The following is a 19,351-nucleotide window of genomic DNA, read 5'->3' on the forward strand; positions in this document are numbered from 1 at the left end:
CTGGCCAAGAGGTCACTGTGAGGCATCTTTTGATCACAAATTATTTTCTGAATTGCTCAGTATGGGAAATCAATGTCAAAGTTACAGGAAAATGTATTATAATGTATAGACAATAGGTGCAGACATAGACCATTCGGCCCTTCGAGCCTGCACCGACATTCTGAGATCATGGCTGATCATCTACTTTCAATGCTCAGTTCCTGCCTTGTCCCCATATCCCTTGATTCCCCTATCCATAAGATACCTATCTAGCTCCTTCTTGAAAGCATCCAGAGAATTGGCCTCCACTGCATTCCGAGGCAGTGCATTCCACACCCCCACAACTCTCTGGGAGAAGAAGTTTTTCCTTAACTCTGTCCTAGATGACCTACCCCTTATTCTTAAACCATGTCCTCTGGTACTGGACTCTCCCAGCATCTGGAACATATTTCCTGCCTCTACCTTGTCCAATCCCTTAATAATCTTATATGTTGCAATCAGATCCTCTCTCAATCTCCTTAATTCCAGCGTGTACAAGCCCAGTCTCTCTAACCTCTCTGTGTAAGACAGTCCAGACATCCCAGGAATTAACCTTGTGAATCTACGCTGCACTTCCTCTACTGCCAGGATGTCCTTCCTTAACCCTGGAGACCAAAACTGTACACAATACTCCAGGTGTGGTCTCACCAGGGCTCTGTACAAATGCAAGAGGATTTCCTTGCTCTTGTACTCAATTCCCTTTGTAATAAAGGCCAACATTCCATTAGCCTTCTTCACTGCCTGCTGCACTTGCTCATTCACCTTCAGTGACTGATGAACAAGGACTCCTAGATCTCTTTGTATTTCTCCTTACCTAACTCTACACCATTCAGATAATAGTCTGCCTTCCTGTTCTTACTCCCAAAGTGGATAATCTTACACTTATTCACATTAAACGTCATGTGCCAAGTATCTGCCCACTCATTCAGCCTATCCAAGTCACCCTGAATTCTCCTAACATCCTCATCACATGTCACACTGCCACCCAGCTTAGTATCATCAGCAAACTTGCTGATGTTATTCTCAATGCCTTCATCTAAATCGTTGATGTAAATTGTAAACAGTCCCTGTGGCACCCCACTAGTCACCACCTGCCATTCCGAGAAACACCCATTCACCACTACCCTTTGCTTTCTATCTGCCAACCAGTTTTCTATCCATGTCAATATCTTCCCCCCAATGCCATGAGCTCTGATTTTACCCACCAATCTCCTATGTGGGACCTTATCAAATGCCTTCTGAAAATTGAGGTACACTACATCCACTGGATCTCTCTTGTCTAACTTCCTGGTTACATCCTCAAAACTCCAATAGATTAGTCGAGCATGATTTGCCCTTGGTAAATCCATGCTGGCTTGGCCCAATCCTGTCACTGCTATCTAGATATGCCACTATTTCATCTTTAATAATGGACTCTAGCATCTTCCTCACTACTGATGTTAGGCTGTTTTCTGTTTTCTGTTTTCTCCCTCCCTCCTTTCTTAAAAAGTGATATAACATTAGCCATTCTCCAATCCTCAGGAACTGATCCTGAATCTAAGGAACATTGGAAAATGATTACCGATGCATCCGCAATTTCCAGAGCCACCTCCTTTAGTACCCTAGGATGCAGACCATCTGGACCTGGGGACTTGTTAGCCTTCAGTCCCATTAGTCTACTCCCATTAGTCCCGTTTCCTTCCTAATGTCAATCTGTTTCAGTTCCTCTGTTACCCTATGTCCTTGGCCCATCAATACATCTGGGAGATTGCTTGTCTTCCCTAGTGAAGACAGATCTAAAGTACTTATTAAATTCTTCTGCCATTTCTGTTTCCCATAACAATTTCACCCAAATCATTCTTCAAGAGCCCAACATTGTTCTTGACTATCTTCTTTCTCTTCACATACCTAAAAAAGCTTTTGCTATCCTCCTTTATATTCCTGGCTAGCTTGCATTCGTAACTCATTTTTTCTCCCTGTATTGCCTTTTTAGTTAAGTTCTGTTGTTCCTTAAAAAATTCCCAATCATCTGTCCTCCCACTCACCTTAGCTCTGTCATACTTCCTTTTTTTTTAATGCTATGCAATCTCTGACTTCTTTTGTCAACCACTGTGGCCCCTTTCCCCCCTTTGAATCCTTCCTTCTCTGGGGGATGAACTGATTTTGCACCTTGTGCATTATTCCCAAGAATACCTGCCATTGCTGTTCCACTGTCTTTTCTGCTAGGATATCCATCCATTTAACTTTGGCCAGCTCCTCCCTCATGGCTCCATAGTCTCCTTTGTTCAACTGCAACACTGACACCTCCGATCTGCCCTAATCCCTCTCAAATTGCAGATAAAAACTAATCATATTATGGTCACTACCTCCTAATGGCTCCTTTACTTCAAGATCGCTTATCAAATCCTGTTCATTACACAAGACTAAATCCAGAATAGCCTTGTCCCTGGTCAGCTCTCGTACAAGCTGTTCCAAGAATGCATCCCGTAGGCACTCTACAAACTCCCTATCCTGGGGTCTAGCACCAACCTGATTCTCCCAGTTCACCTGCATGTTGAAATCCCCCATAACTACTGCGACATTACCTTTGCCACATGCCAATGTTAACTCCCTATTCAACTTGCACCCAATATCCATGCTACTGTCTGGGGGCCTGTAGACAACACCCATTAGGGTCTTTTTGCCCTTACTGTTTATTTATTATCATATAATTTATGATAATAATTTATTATTATTTATTTTCATAGTACATATTGTATACTACCTTGAGACTAATTTTTTGTGGGCATTTACAGGAAAGTGAAGCAATTGAACAATATAATTTACGAAAGATGTTAAAGAAAGACTGATAAATGAGCTACATGCAAAAGAAGACAGACTTTGCAAATAAGTAAATAATACTGAGAAGATGAGTTGCTGTCTGTAAGTTGTGGAAGCAGTTCGGTGTTGTGGTGAGTGAGGTTTTCCACACACCTTCAGGAGTCTGGTGGTTGCAGGGTAATGGTTGTTCCTGAAGCTGGTGGTGCAGGATTTAAGGCTCCAGTCTCCCGCGCCTGATGGTGGTAGTGATATGTGGCCTGGCACAGTATGTAATGGTTAATGTAATCCAGCTTTGAGATCTGTGTTCAATTCCTGACGTCTGGAAGGAGTTTGTCTGTTCTCCGCATGACCATGTGGGTTTCCTCTGTGTGCTCCAGTTTCCTACCACGTTCCAGAAAAGTTCCCGTTTGAGTTAAAGTTACAGAGATGGCTATTTTGGTGCTGGAAGTGTGGTGACACTCATGGCTCCCTGATGCACCATCAATAACTCTTGGAGACGTGAGGCGAGATATAGGCTTTTATTGGCTGGAAGAAAGAACAAGCAGCAATTGACCACCACACTGCATCCTGGAGACTGAGGCCGGGGCGGTGTCCCCAATCGCCTTTATACCGGGGTCTGTGGGAGGAGCCACAGGAGCAGTCAGCGGGGGGGCGTGTCCAGACAGGTATATGTAGTTCTCCACACTCCCCCAGCACAGTCTTCACTGGTTTGGTTTGATTTGATGTAAGTGACTGTATTCCGCTGTGTGTATCAAAGTAAAGCTAATATGCTTCATCTCTCTCTCTTATGAGAGCGTAGCCTGGATGGTGGGGTCCTTGAAGATGGATGCTGCTTTTGTGTGGCGCTGCTTCTTGTAAATGTGCTCCATTTTGTGAAGGCTTTGGCTGTGATGGACTGGGCTGTATCCATCACTTTCTGCAGACTTTTCTGTTCCTGGTCATTGGTGTTTTCATCCCATTCTGTGATGCAGCGAGTCAGGCTATCACTGCTGTAACTCCTCACTATTGGCATCAACGAGAAGAGAACACGGCCTCAATCCTTAATGATGGAGGCTGCTGTCTTGTGTCAGTGCTTCTTGTAGATGCTCTGGAATATTATCAAAATCTTGACTGAAAAGCATTGAATTTATTGCTGGTTGAAATTTATTTACTGATCATGGAGTTGCAGCCGATATCCTTGCCAGTCCGGATGAAGGGTGTCGACTGAAATATCAGCCTTTATTCCCCTCCATAGATGCTGCCTAACCAGCTGAGCCCAGCTTGCATTATGTGTGTGTTTCTCTGAATTTGTACCATTCTCCCTGCAGAGTAGGCACATTTTCTTTCTGCAAAAGTACACAGAAAGGTGCTGTGTCAATGCAAAATGTAACAGATTGTTCTTAAGAGCACAATGTTTATATTGAGTTCATGTTGTGAATACAGGTAGAGAGAGGTGCAGGTATGGAGAGGCACATGTACGGAGAGTCACAGATAGACAGAGGTAAAAGTACGGTGAGGTACAGGTAGAGAGAGGTACAGGTAGAGATGGGTACAGGTGAGGTGAGGCATAGGTAGAGTGGGGCACAGGTACGGAGAGGCACATGTACGGTGAGGTAAAGGTATGGTGAGGTACAGGGACAGTGAGGCATAGTTACAGTGAGATACATGTATGGAGAGTTAGATGTATGATGAGGTACAGATATAGAGAGGCACAGGTAGAGTGGGGTAAAGGTAGGGTGAGATGCTGGTGGAGAGGGGTACAGGCATGGTGAAGTACGTGTAAAGGTAAAGCTATGGTAAGATACAGGTACAGTGTGGCACAGGTAGAGTGGGGTAAAGGTAGGGTGAGATGCTGGTGGAGAGGGGTACAGGCATGGTGAAGTACGTGTAAAGGTAAAGCTATGGTAAGATACAGGTACAGTGTGGCACAGGTAGAGTGGGGTAAAGGTAGGGTGAGATGCTGGTGGAGAGGGGTACAGGCATGGTGAAGTACGTGTAAAGGTAAAGCTATGGTAAGATACAGGTACAGTGTGGCACAGGTAGAGTGGGGTAAAGGTAGGGTGAGATGCTGGTGGAGAGGGGTACAGGCATGGTGAAGTACGTGTAAAGGTAAAGCTATGGTAAGATACAGGTACAGTGTGGCACAGGTAGAGTGGGGTAAAGGTAGGGTGAGATGCTGGTGGAGAGGGGTACAGGCATGGTGAAGTACGTGTAAAGGTAAAGCTATGGTAAGATACAGGTACAGTGTGGCACAGGTAGAGTGGGGTAAAGGTAGGGTGAGGTACTCGTATGGTGAAGTACATGTACTGTGAGATAAAGCTGCAGTGAGATGCAGGTAGTGTGAGTACAGGTGCAGTGAGGTACAAGTAGAGTGAGGTACAGGTATGGTGAGGTACAGGTAGAGTGAGGTACAGGTACGGTGAGGTACAGGTACGGTGAGGTACAGGTACAGTGAGGTACAGGTAGAGTGAGGTACAGGTACGGTGAAGCACAGGTATGGTATGATACAAGTACAGTGAGGTACAGGTAGAGTGAGGTACAGGTACGGTGAGGTACAGGTTCCATGAGGTAAAGGTACAGTGAGGTACAGGTACGGTGAGGTACAGGTTCCATGAGGTAAAGGTACAGTGAGGTACAGGTACGCCAAAGGGACTGTAATGTGCGTAGATTTTTCTGTTCCATGTTCTACTAAAAATATATATAATTGATGTTTTTCTTGCACCTGTGCACAGGTGGTCTTGTGCAGATGAAAATAAACTCCATTTTGTTAAAGTGTGATAGTACAGTAGGGTTGTGATGGGTTGAAGGGCCTGGTTTTTACTCTATGATTCTGATGCAGTAACTGTTACGATTGACTAACCTTGTCTGTTTTTGCTCCAGGAAAACCCTACTCTTCCTGGTCGCAATATGTATGGCTGTTGGAATTATACCAGTCCACTCACAAGGTAAGATATTACGCACACTTTTTGCATCTCAGTATTGTGAACAAAAAATGTCAGTGAGAAAAATAGTAAAGACTAAATAATTGCTCAATTGACTCATTTTTCTCAAAGCTAAAAGTGTTTCCCATTCTCTCTGAAGTGAGCCAACACACTCCGAAGTGTGTTCCAAAGGTACTGGAGGCTGAAGACACAGCACAATGTTTCATGAACAGTTTCTTCCCCTCTGCCATCAGATTTCTCTGTGGACAATGAACCCACATACATTACATCACTATTTTTCTTTTGTTTTTACTTTTTGCACTATTTATTTAATTTTTTAAAATTATATACAGTACTGTGCAAATATTCAGAGCTATGGTGCCTAAGACTTTAGCACAGTCCTGCATTTTTCAATGTGGAGCTGAGAGCGAGTTTGTAAATCTGTTGGGAGCCAAAGATGTTGGGAATGGTGAGGGTGGAATGTCAGGGGTGGGGGGGTTTACATGGGTGTAGACACACTCAGCCCTGAGACACCAGGCAAGGTCATTTGATTCCAAACGATTGGTTTATTGATCATTACAGAATGTCTCTCTGGAACTTCCCACTCCCTCCCCTCTCTCTTCCCCTTTTCCCAGCTGTGATTCCCATCTCCCTGTCCTCGTTCCTTTCTATAATAGAGACCCATATTAGAATAACAAGCATTATTGACAAAGGAGAAGCGCTTGATGTTGTGTACTTGGATTTTCCAAAGTCCTTTGAAAAGGAGCCGTATCTGAGGCTGCTTGACCAGTTAAGAGGCCATGGTATTACAGGAAAGATATTAGCATGGATGGAGCATTGGCTGATTGGCAGGAGGCAATGGGTGGGAATAAAGGAAGCCTATTTTTAGTTGTCTGCCAATGACCAGTGGTGTTCTACAGGAGTCTGTGTTGGGACCACTTCTTTTTATGTTATATGACTATGGGTAATCTTAGGTAATTTCTAAGTAAGTACATGTTTGGCACAGCATTGTGGGCTGAAGGGTCTGTATTGTGCTGTAGGTTTTCTGTGTTCTATGTTTCTTCTTTATCAATCTTTTTATTAGTTTAAAAAAAAGTATACACACACACACACACACACACACACACACACACACACACACACACACACACACACATATATATATATATATATAAATATATATATATATATATCTATATATATATATATATATATAAAAGAGAATTATGAACAAATATCTATATGAATAACAGTCTGAATAAAATGAAAAATAAACATTATCAAGATCAAACATAGTATTAATCTAATAGTATATAATAAAGAGAAAGGTAATTGATTCTCCTCATACCCATAAAAAGAGAAAAAAGATAAAGAAACTTTTATAATTGAAATGTACAGAAAAAAAACTCCAAAACACCAAAAAAAAAACAAAAACAAAAGAAAAAGGAACTGGGCAGCTCAAACTGAGGGTGAAAGCAAAAAAAAACAAGGAAAAACTTCCTGATCAAATCCAAAACTTCAGAAAGGTAACTGGAAGGGCCATAAGTCAGAGCCTATGAAAATCCTGAATAAAAGGTCGCCAAGTTTCCTCAAATTTAGAGGATGTATCAAATGTCCAACTTCTGATTTTCTCTAAACTTAAACAGGACATAATGGAGGCAAGCCAATTAATAACAATAGGTGGATTAGAATCCTTCCATTTCAGCAAAACGGCTCTCCTAGCCAATAAAGCTGTAAAAGCTATCATCCGTTGAGTGGAAACAGGAATATCTCCTGCTTCCGATGGAATGATCCCAAAAATTGCTGTAAGTAAAATCGGTTGTAGATCCAAATTCAGATAAAGTTTTAAAGACTTCTTTCCAAAAATTATCTAACTTGATACAAGACCAGAACATGCGTGTTAAAGAGGCCACCTCAATATTACATCTAACATAAATAGGATTAATATTGGGGAAAAATACGGGCTAATTTTTCCTTTGACATATGCATTACCTCTATGTTCTATGTTTCTATAGGTCAATGACTTGGATGACAGAATTGATAGTGTTGGAGCCAAGTCTGCAGACAGTATGAAGATAGGTAGAGGGCAGGTAGTTTTGAGGAAATAGAGAGGCTACAGAAGGGCTTAGACAGATTAGGAGAATAGGCAAAGAAATGGCAGATGGAATACAGTGTCAGGAAGTGTATGGTCATGCTTTTCGGTAGAAGAAATAAAATAGTAGACTATTTGCTAAATGCAGAGAAAATTCAAATATCTGAGGTGCCTAGGGACTTGAGAATCATTGTTGAGGACTCCCGTAAGGTTAATTTGCAGGTTGAGTCAGTGGTGAGGAAGGCAAATGCAATGTTAGCATTCATTTCAAGAGGATTAGAAAATAAAAGCAAAGATGTAACATTGAGGCTTTATAAAGCACTGGTGAGGCCTCTCTCGGAGTATTGTGAGCAGTTTTGAGCCCCTTATCCTAGAAAGGATGTGTTGACATTGGAGAGGGCTCAAAGGAGGTTTACGAAAATGATTCCAGGATTGAAAGTCATATGAAGAACGTTTGATGGCTCTGGGCCTGTATTCACTGGAATTTAGAAGAATGAGGGGTGATCGCATTGAAACCTATTGAATGTTGAAAGGCCTTGATAGAGTGGATGTGAAGAAGATGTTTCCTATGGTGGGAGAGTCAAGACCAGAGGGCACAGCCTCAGAACAGAGGGATGACCTATTAGAATGGAGACTAGGGCAAATTTCTTTACCCAGTGGAATCTGTGGAATTCGTTACCACAGGTGGCTGTGGAGGCAAAGTTACTGGGTATTTTTAAGGCAGAGGTTGATATCTTCTTGATTACTCAGGGCATGAAGGGAGATGAGGGTTGGGGGGAAGGCCGGAGATTGGGGCTGAGAAGGAAAATGGATCAGCCATGATGAAATAGTGGAGTAGACATTATGGGCCAAATGGCCTGACTCTGCTCCTATATCTTATGGCCTTCTGTCTTCTTAAGTCCATCACCCCTACTGGGGGATTGGCCACTGATGGCAGCTTGCCAGAGTCCTCAGTCCTGGGCTAGTAGAAGGTTGGTCAGCCCGTGACTTCCACTTTCAGCGCACAGCCTCATATATCTTCTAGGTGGAGATCCTTCCTCTGCCAGGGATGAGGTCTTTGGAGCTACTGTAACTCTGGGATTTTACGGGATGGGGTTGCTAGCCACATGCCCACCCTCAGTTGGGGATGGGACTATCCATAGCAGAGCTTTTATTTATGTATCATTTTTCATAAATTCTATTACATTTCTTTATTTTCCTGCGATTGCCAACACGAAAATGAATCTCAGGGCTGCATATGGTGACATATATGTACTTAGACAATAAATTTACTTTGAAGAGGGGTGCTTATGCAAAAGACTGGAGTGGGGGTGGGATGGGATTGACTGGCTCGGTAGTGTAGCAGTTAGCACAGTGTGTTACAGCCAGCTGTAAGATTCAGCTTCAATTCCTGTCACTGCCTGTAAGAAGCTTGTATGTTCTTCCCATGGCTGTGGTGGCTTCCTCGGGGTGCTCCAGTTTCCTCCTACAGTCCAAAGATGTATAGGTTAGGGGTTAGTAAATTGTGAGCATGCTCTGTGGGCTGGTCAGCACAATGCTTGCTGATTTGGTTTGATGCAAACGACACACTTCACTGAATGTTTTGATGTACCTGTGATAAAGCTAATCTCTTTCTACGAGACTGAGAGAGGTATGACAGTTTTCCTGCCTAGAATGTTTGTCAGGGTTGCTGGGGCGTTGTGGCACTCCACACTGTATCTCTAAATAAAATAAATAAATAAGTAACTGTTCCTGAACCTGGTGATGTGCAGCCTGAGGCTCCTGTACCTCCTTCCCAGTGGTAGTAGTGTGGAGATGGTGGGATGCTGCGTTCTTGCGCTAGCGCTCCGTGTGATAGACGGCTCTATCCACCACTGTACGTAGACCTTTCCATTGCTGGGCATTGGAATTTCCATACCAGACCATCGTACAGAGTCATAAAATATAAAAACCAACAGCTTGAACTTCATTCAGAATCAGACCAGATTTCATATCATGAATTGAATTGACTTTATTTCTTCTATCCTTCACATACATGGAGTAAAAATCTTTACATTACGTCTCCGTCTAAATGTGAAATGTGCAATCATAGTAATTTATAATAAATAGAACAGTCAGTGTAATACAGAGGACACACAAATCAGTGTGAGTTCATCAGTCTGATGGCCTGGTGGAAGAAGCTGTCCTGGAGCCTGTTAGTCCTGGCTTTTATGCTGTGGTACCGGTTCACAGATGGTAGCAGCTGGAATAGATTGTGGTTGGAATGGCTTGGGTCCCCAATGATCCTACGGGTCCTTGTAAATGTCCTGAAACTGTCATGGTTCCGGTTGGCCGTTCCCCTTTAACACTTCTTTCTCCCTGATCATGCCCCAATTTCAGTCAATTGCTGCTAGTTACCCAATTACCGTACACCTGGCTTTCATCAGAGACTGGGAAATAAATACGATGGCGACTCTATCACAGGTTGCCAGTTCATTGGTCAATTCTCGTGTGATACTTCGTTCCCTGTTCCGATTAGAACCGGTAGCTCTAAGTTCCGCTCTAGCTTCTAGAGAGTCCCTGTGAATCCCGTCTCCTTGTCAAGATTTCTCTAGTTTCCTGCTCTACGTTCAGGTCTGCGCCAGCCTCCCCAACTGAGTCGACGTGGCAGTGTCCTGCACTTGGGTTCTCCTCCGTCGCCCCCATGTAACAGAAACATGGGAAATTCACAACTACAGGTACGCTGGGCTGTCCACACCATTCTCTGCAGAATCCTGTAATTAAGGGAGGTACAGTTCCCATACCAGGCAGTGATGCAGCCAGTCAGGATGCTCTCAATTGTGCTCCTATAGAAAGTTCTTGGGATTTGGGGGCTCATACCAAACTTCCTCAACCGTCTGAGGTGAAAGAGGCGTTTTGTGCCTTTTTCTCTACACAGCTGGTGTGTACAGACCACATAAGGTCCTCGATGATGTCGGTGCCAAGAAATTTGAAGCTGTTTACCCTCTCAACCCCAGATCTATTGATGTCAATAGGGGTTAGCCATCTCAATTCCTCCTGTGTTCCACTATCAGCTCCTCTGTTTTGTGACATCAAGGGCATATCATTCACATATGTCATGAAATATGTTGTTTTGTGGCAGCAATATTGCAATACATAATAATTTTAACAATTATAAATTACAATCTGAAATATATATAAACAATTGAACTAAGTAGTAAAAAAGGAGAGCAAAAAAACGAATCAGGGAGGTAGTGTTCATTGTCCATCCAGAAATCTGACGGCAGAGGCGGAGAAGCTTTTCCTGAAGGGTTGAGATGGATGGATAGATGGATGGATGGATAGATGGATGGATAGCTGGATGGATAGATGGATGGATGGATGGATAGATGGATGGATGGATGGATAGATGTATGGATGGATGGATAGATGTACGGATGGATGGATGGATAGATGTACGGATGGATGGATGGATGGATGGATAGATGGATGGACGGATGGATGGACGGATAGATGTATGGATGGACGGATGGACGGACGGATGGATGTACGGATGGATGGACGGATAGATGTACGGATGGATGGATGGATGGACAGATGGATGGATGGATGGATAGACGGATAGACGGACGGATGGATGTATGGAAGGATGGATGGACGGATAGACGGACGGATAGATGTATGGAAGGATGGATGGATAGATGGATGGACAGACGGATGGATAGATGGATGGACGGATGGACGGATGGACAGATGGACGGATGGATGTACGGATGGATGGATAGATGGATGGACGGATGGACGGATGGATGGATAGATGGATGGACGGATGGACGGATGGACGGATGGACGGATGGACGGACGGACGGATGGATAGATGGACGGATGGACGGATGGAAGGATGGATGGAAGGATGGATGGACGGATGGATGGACGGATGGATGGACGGACGGACGGATAGATGTATGGATGGATGGATGGATAGATGTATGCTTTATTGATCCCAAAGGAATCAAGTGCACAGATACACAAATATTAGAAGACAAGTAAGAAAAATTAAAAAAAAAAACAAGTTACTATAAAAAGTTACCTGGAAAATAAGATATGCAAAATGTACAAGATTTCCAGGTCCACACTGATAGATGGTAATGCAAGAATTACTGTAATATTATACAGTAATGGGTTGCGCATTTTCGCCATCCAGATAAGAAGTGATGGTAGTATTGCGCAAAGTGTCCATGATAGCAGGGTGTGGTAAACAGAGTTCTGGTAAACAGAGGCTAATAACAGTGTAATAGGAGGGGGGGGGTCATCACTTCCCCGGCTATAGGCTGATTCATTATAGAGCCCAATGGCCGAGGGTAAGAATGACCTCATTTAGCGCTTATGGAGCAGCACACTATTAATGAAAGTGCTCCTCTGTTCAGCCAAGCTGCCATGCAGAGGGTGAGAAACTTTGTCCAGAATTGCCAGAATTTTCTGTAGGGTCTTTTGTTCTACCACAGACCCCAGTGTGTCCAGTTTGTCTCCTATAACAGAGCCAGCCTTTCTAATCAGTTTATTGAGCCTGTTGGCATCACCTGTGTTGATACCATTGCCCCAGCACACCACCGCATAGAAGATTGTACTGGTGACAATAGACTGGTAAAACGTGAAGGCGAGGCCAGCATACCCCAAAGGACCTCAGTCTCCTCAGGAAGTAGAGGCAACTCTGGCCCTTCTTGTACACAGCCTCTGTGTTGGTGCTGCACTCAAGTCTGTCATCCAGATGCACCCCCAGGTACTTATAAATCCTCACCATATCCACGTCCTCACCATCAATAGAAACATGGAGCAGTGCAGCCTTAGTCATCCTAAAGTCCATCACCATCTCCTTTGTCTTACTGATGTTGAGCTGCAGATGATTCAGCTTGCACCATTTGACAAAGTCCTCCACCAGGGCCCTGTGTTCATCCTCCCCTCCTCCTTTATGAACCCATCTATTGCTGAGTGTCTACAGAATTTCTGCAGATGACATGATACTATGTTGTATCTAATGTCCGACGTATACAGGGTAAACAGAGGGAGCCGATACAGTCCCCTGTGGGGCCCCAGTGCGGCTTCTAGCCAGTCAGGTAGGTAGTCCATTATCCAGGACCCAATGGAACAGTCAACCTGCATCGAATGGAGCTTATCCCCAGCAATGAGTGTGTGTCTTCAGACTCCTGTACCACCTCCTTGATGGTAGCATGTCCTGGGTGATGGGGGTCCTTAAAGAGGGATGCTGCCTTTTTAAGGCATCACCTTTTGAAGATGTCCTCGATTGTGTAGAACCTAGAGCCCACGATGGAGCTGGCTGAGTTTACAACTTTCTGCGGCTAATTCCGATCCTGTGCAGTGGCCCCTCTGTACCAGGTGAATGCTCTCCTTGGTACACCTGTAGAAAGTTGCTCATTTTGACCTTCAGGCCTATAATTTAGTTGCAGTGTGAGCTGTCGTTGCTGCAGAACAAAGGAACATCATTTCCTTAGCCTAAGTGTCAATTGAAATGTTGAAATACTCATCTATTAACTTTAACCAACACCAGATCCAGTTCCGACAAATTGTTTCACTCCCAGCTGTGATCTGGTGAGGCAGCCAACATCTGGAGATACACCAGGCTCAGATTATGTTTGGTTGTCTCAGAGTCGTCATCTTCATCTTCTCTTGTTGAAACCGACAAGACGGAAGTGAAGTTGCTTACGGGATGGCATGGTTAGTGTAATGCTGTTATGGTGCCAGTGACCCAGGTACAAGCCCCCTGCTGTCTGAACCAGAGTCAGGTTTAATACCATTGACATAGGTCGTGGAATATGTTGTTTTGCAGCAGCAGTACATTGTAATACATAATAATTTAAAAAATAAATCGCAATATGAAGTATATATAAGAATTAAATTGAATTAGCGCAAACAAACGAGGAAAAAGTAGTGAGGTTGTGTTAATGGTTTCATTGTCCATTCAGTAAGCTGATGGCAGAGGGGAAGAAACTGTTCCTGCGAGGCTGAGTGTGGGTTTCATGCTCCTGAACTGGTTCTGAAAGGAGTCTGTGGGTTTCCCCTGGGTGCTCCGGTTTCCTCCCACATCCCAAAGGCATACCAGTTAGTTGTTCATAAGGTATGACCTGGAACATCTGGACAGCAAAGATGCATACATCAGGATGCTCTTTATTGATTACAGCTCAGCATTTAACACCATCATCCCCTCAAAATAATCAGTAAACTCCAAGACCTGGGTCTCAATACCCCTTGTGCAACTGGATCCTGGATCTCTTCACCTGTAGACCCCAGTCAGTCTGGATTGGCAAAAACATCTCCCCCACAATTTCCATCAGCACAGAAGCACTGCAGGGATGTGTACTTAGCCCCGTTCTCTACTCGCTTTACGACTATGACTGCGTGGCTAAGTACCACTCCAACACCATATACAAATCTGGTGATGACACCACTGTTGTGGGCCGTATCAAAGGGGGTGATGGATCAGCATACAGGAGGGAGATTGAAAATTTGGCTGAGTGGCGTAATAACAACACCCTTTCACTCAATGTCTATAAGACCAAGGAACTGATTGTAGACTTCAGGAGAGGGAAACCAGAGGTCCATCAGCCAGTAATCATTGAAGGATCAGAGGTGGAGAGGGTCAGTGTATTTAAATTCATGAATGTTTCCATCTCAGAAACCTGCCCTGGACCCGTCATATAAATATTATTGCCAAGAAAGCACGACAGCACCTCTACTTCCTCAGGAGGCTGGAGATTTGGCATGTTATCAAAAACCTTGGCAAACGTCTACAGATGTGTGGTAGACAGTGTGCTGGCTGGCTGCATTACGGCCCGGTATGGAAACACCAATGTCTTTGAGCGGAAAATCCTACAAAAGGTAGTGGATTCAGCCCAGTATATCATGGGTAAAGCCCTCCCAACTGTTGAGCACGTCTACATGAAACATAGCCGTAGAAAAGCAGCATCCATCATCAAAGATCCTCACCGCCCAGGCCGTGCTCTTTTCTCACTGCTGCCATCAGGTGGAAGGTACAGGAGCCTCAGGACTCGCACCACCAAGTTCAAGAACAGTTATTACCCCTCAACCATCAGGCTCTTGAACAAAAGGGGGTAGCTACACTTACTTAAGGACTCTGTTATGTTGTTATTCCATGCTTGTTATTTATTGTTGTTTATTTATATCTGCATTTGCAGTTTGTTTACAGTTAACAGTTTCTGATGTTTACAGCTTACAATTGCTGTTCCATAGATTTGCTCGTAGGAAAAGAATCTCAGGATTGTACGTGGTGACATGTGTACTCTGATAATAAACTTTACTTTGAACTTTGGACTTCAATTGGGCAGTATGGGCTCATTGTCCAAGAAGTGCCTGTTACTGTGGTGTAGCTCTAAATAAAATAAAATAATCAATCAATATAGATGGCAACCCTTCCTTTGATATTTTTAGTAAATTGGTTTATTATTGTTATATGTACCGGGGTACAGTGAAAAATTGTAATAATGCCCTCACAAATCAGATCTTTGCACAGTGCATTGAGGTAGAACAAGGTAAAATACTAGCAGAATGAAGAATAAGTTGTTATAGTTACAGAGAATGTGAAGTGCAGCTGGACAATAATGTGCAAGGTCATAATGATGTAGATTGTGAGGGCAAGAGTCCATGTTTATTGTACCAAAAGGTCCGTTCAAGTGTCTGATAACAACAGGGTAGAAGCTGTCCACTAGTCTGGGTATAATCTGCCCTTCTGTCTGGGTAGAAGGTATCCTACAGTCTGGGAAGAAGCTGTCCTTGAGCCTGCTTTCAGGCTTTTGTATCTTCTACTCAATCTGAGAGGGAAGAAGAGAGAACATTCAAGATGGGTGGTGTCTCTAATTAAATAAATAAGCAATAAATATTGAAAACATGAGATGAAGAGTCTTTGAAAGTGAGTCTATAGGTTTAGGGAACAGTTCAGTGATGGGGTGAGTGAAGTTGAGTAGTTATCCCCTCTGGTTCAGGAGTCTAATGGTTGTGGGGCGATAACCTTTCCTGAACCTGATGGTGAGGGTCCTGAGGCTCCTGTTCCTCCTTCCCAATGGCAACAGCGAGAAGAGATGGTTTAAGCCAAAGGGCCACCCCTTGTGCCTTGTCTCTCTCTGACTTTGCGTGTCCGTGTCAACCACCAACCACCGACTTGCACTGATCTCAGTTTATCCACCCAAAATTCCCATCGGCTCTCCCCAGACCCCACCCCTCACACACACACTGGGGATGATTAACCTACCGACCTGCACGTCTAGAGGATGTGGAATGTGCGAGGAAAACCGGAGCTTCCCGGGAAAACCCGAGTGATCACAGGGAGAAGGTGCAAACTTACAGCACTGGAGGTCGGGATCAAGCCCAGGTCTCTGGACCCATGAGGCAGACCCCTTAGGGAAAAAGTTCAAAGTAAATTTATTATCAAAGTACATGTTTGTCACCATGGATAACCCAGAGATTCATTCTCCGGAGAGCATACTCAATAAATTCAAGAAACACAATGGAATCAATGAAAGACTGCACCCTACAGGATGGACAAACAACCAATGTGTCTAAGACAACAAACGGTACAAATACAAACAGAAAAAATAAATAGATCTGGACTGGTATTGATTATTATTGTCACATGTACTGAGCTACAGTGAAAAGCTTGTCTTGCGTACTGTTCATACAGATCAGATCATTACACAGTGCATTGAGGTAGACCAAGGGAAATACTGGAAACATTCAGCATGTTCATCAGTAGGGAGAGAGATTGGGACAGAGAGAGAGCCAGAGACAGAAAGAAACCGAAACAGAGAGAGAGAGGCTGAGAGAGAGAAAGATAGAAATATAGAAACATAGAAAACCCACAGCACAATACAGGCCCTTTGGCCCACAAAGCTGTGCCGAAAATGTCCCTACCTTAGAACTACCTAGGCTTACCCATAGCCCTCTATTTTTCTAAGGTCCATGTATCCATCCAGGAGTCTCTTAAAGGACCCTATCGTATCCGCCTCCACAACCACTGCTGGCAGCCCATTCCACGCACTCACCACTCTCTGAGTAACCATATAACAATTACAGCACAGAAACAGGCCATCTCGGCCCTTCTAGTCCGTGCTGAACGCTTACTCTTACCTAATCCCACTGACCCGCACTCAGCCCATAACCCTCCATTCCTCTCCTGTCCATATACCTATTCAATTTTACTTTAAATGACAATATCGAACCTGCCTCTACCACTTCTACTGGAAGCTCATTCCACACAGAAAAAACTTCCCCCTGACATCTCCTCTGTATCTACTTCCAAGCACCTTAAAACTGTGCCCTCTTGTACTAGCCACTTCAGCACTGGGAAAAAGCCTCTGACTATCCACACAATCAATGCCTCTCATTATCTTATACACCTCTATCATGTCACCTCTCATCCTCAGTCACTCCAAGGAAAAAAGGTCAAGTTCACTTAACCTATTCTCATAAGGCATGCTCCCCAATCCAGGCAACATCCTTGTAGATCTCTGCACCCTTTCTATTGTTTCCTATCACTGAAGTAAGACTCACTGGTCTATAATTTCTTGGGCTATCCCTACTCCCTTTCTTGAATAAGGGAACAACATCCGCAACCCTCCAATCCTGAACCTCTCCTGTCCTCATTGATGATGCAAAGATCATCGCCAGAGGCTCAGCAATCTCCTCCCTCGCCTCCCACAGTAGCCTGGGGTACATCTCATCTGGTCCCGGGGACTTATCCAACTTGATGCTTTCCAGAAGTTCCAGTACATCCTCTTTCTTAATATCTACATGCTCAAGCTTTTCAGTCTGCTGCAAGTCATCACTACAATCACCAAGATCCTTTTCCGTAGTGAATACTGAAGCAAAGTATTCATTAAGTACCTCTGCTATCTCCTTTGTTTCCATACACACTTTTCCACTGTCACACTTGATTGGTCCTATTCTGTCACATCTTATCCTCTTGCTCATCACATACTTGTAGAATGTCTTGGGGTTTTCCTTAATCCTGTCCACCAAGGCCTTTTCATGGCCCTGTCTGGCTCTCCTAATTTCATTCTTAAGCTCCTTCCTAGTAGCCTTATAATCTCTAGATCTCTATCATTACCTAGGTTTTTGAACCTTTTGTAAGCTCTTCTTTTCTTCTTGACTAGATTTACTACAGCCTTTGTACACCACGGTTCCTGTACCCTACCATCCTTTCCCTGTCTCATTAGAACGTATCTATGCAGAACCCCATGCAAATATCCCCTGAACATTTGCCACGTTTCTTCCATATGTTTCCCTGAGAACATCTGTTTCCAATTTATGCTTCCAAATTCCTGCCTGATAGCTTCATATTTCCCCTTACTTCAATTAAACGTTTCCCTAACTTGTCTGTTCCTATCCCTCTCCAATGCTATAGTAAAGGAGATAGAATTGTGATCACTATCTCCAAAATGCTCTCCCACTGGGAGATCTCACACCTGACCAGGTTCATTTCCCAATACCAGATCAAGTACAGCCTCTCCTCTTGTAGGCTTATCTACATATTGTGTCAAGAAACCTTCCTGAACACACCTAACAAACTCCACCCCATCTAAACCCCTCACTCTAGGGAGGTGTCAATTGATATTTGGGAAATTAAAATCTCCCAGCACAATAACCCTGTTATTATTACTCCTTTGCAGAGTCTGCCTCCCTATCTGCTCCTCGATGTCCCTGTTACTATTGGGTGGTCTATAAAAAACACCCAGTAGAGTTATTGAGCTTTTCCTAACTTCCACCCACAGAGACTCCATAGACAACCCCTCCATGACTTCCTCCTTTTCTGCAGCTGTGACACTATCTCTGATCAACAGTGCCACTCCCCCACCTCTTTTGCCTCCCTCCACATCCTTTCTGAAACATCTAAAGCCTGGCACTTGAAGTAGCCATTCCTCCCCCTGAGCCATCCAAGTCTCTGTAATGGCCACAACATCATAGCCCCAAGTACTGATGAAGAGAGAGATAGAGAGGGGAACAGGGAGAGGGCAGCGAGTGTTGTGTATTTAATATTTCAGTGATATTTGAGTAACATTGTAAATATACAGTATTGTTTGATTACAGATCCTTTGTTGTTTACATAATGCATTGTGGGTTGTACATAAAATGGCGTATGTCATCTGCAACCAAGTGATACATGCATGCCTCACTGTAAGTAAAACCTGAGTTAGACTTGCATTTCGGACTCTCCATCTTTTCCTTTAAGTTAGAGAGGCAGAGACGGGGGGGGGGGGGGGAGAGGGGGAGCAAAGAAAGAGAGAGGCAGAGAGATGGAGATAGAAAGAAAAAAATAGAGAGACAGAGAGAGTTATAGAGAGAGAGAGAGAGACGGGGTTGCAGAGGTAGAAAGAGGCAGAGAGAGGAGGAGAGGAAGGGAGAGAGAGGAGGAGAGAGTGAGGGTCATAGTTACAGAGCACAACAGTTCATGCTGAACTATTATTCTGCCTGTTACTATCGACCTGCACCATAGCCAGAGAGAGAGAGAGTCAGAAAGAGTTAACATTTCAGATGAGGGACCCATTCATTAGCACTG

The 19,351-nt window shown here is 43.9% G+C and overlaps 1 protein-coding gene across 4 annotated transcripts in view; it reads left to right on the forward strand.

The window, feature by feature from the left end:
- LOC140736680 (uncharacterized) overlaps positions 1–19,351 on the forward strand; it is a 493,430-nt gene that overhangs the window by 50,025 nt on the left and 424,054 nt on the right. For all 4 annotated transcript variants that reach the window (XM_073062508.1, XM_073062505.1, XM_073062507.1 and 1 more), the window contains exon 2: positions 5,677–5,741. In XM_073062508.1, the coding sequence (XP_072918609.1) occupies positions 5,677–5,741 (65 nt within the window). The remainder of the gene's footprint in view (positions 1–5,676; positions 5,742–19,351) is intronic.

The sequence above is a fragment of the Hemitrygon akajei genome, chromosome 12, assembly GCF_048418815.1.
Source record: "Hemitrygon akajei chromosome 12, sHemAka1.3, whole genome shotgun sequence".
Classification (NCBI taxonomy): Eukaryota; Metazoa; Chordata; class Chondrichthyes; order Myliobatiformes; family Dasyatidae; genus Hemitrygon; species Hemitrygon akajei.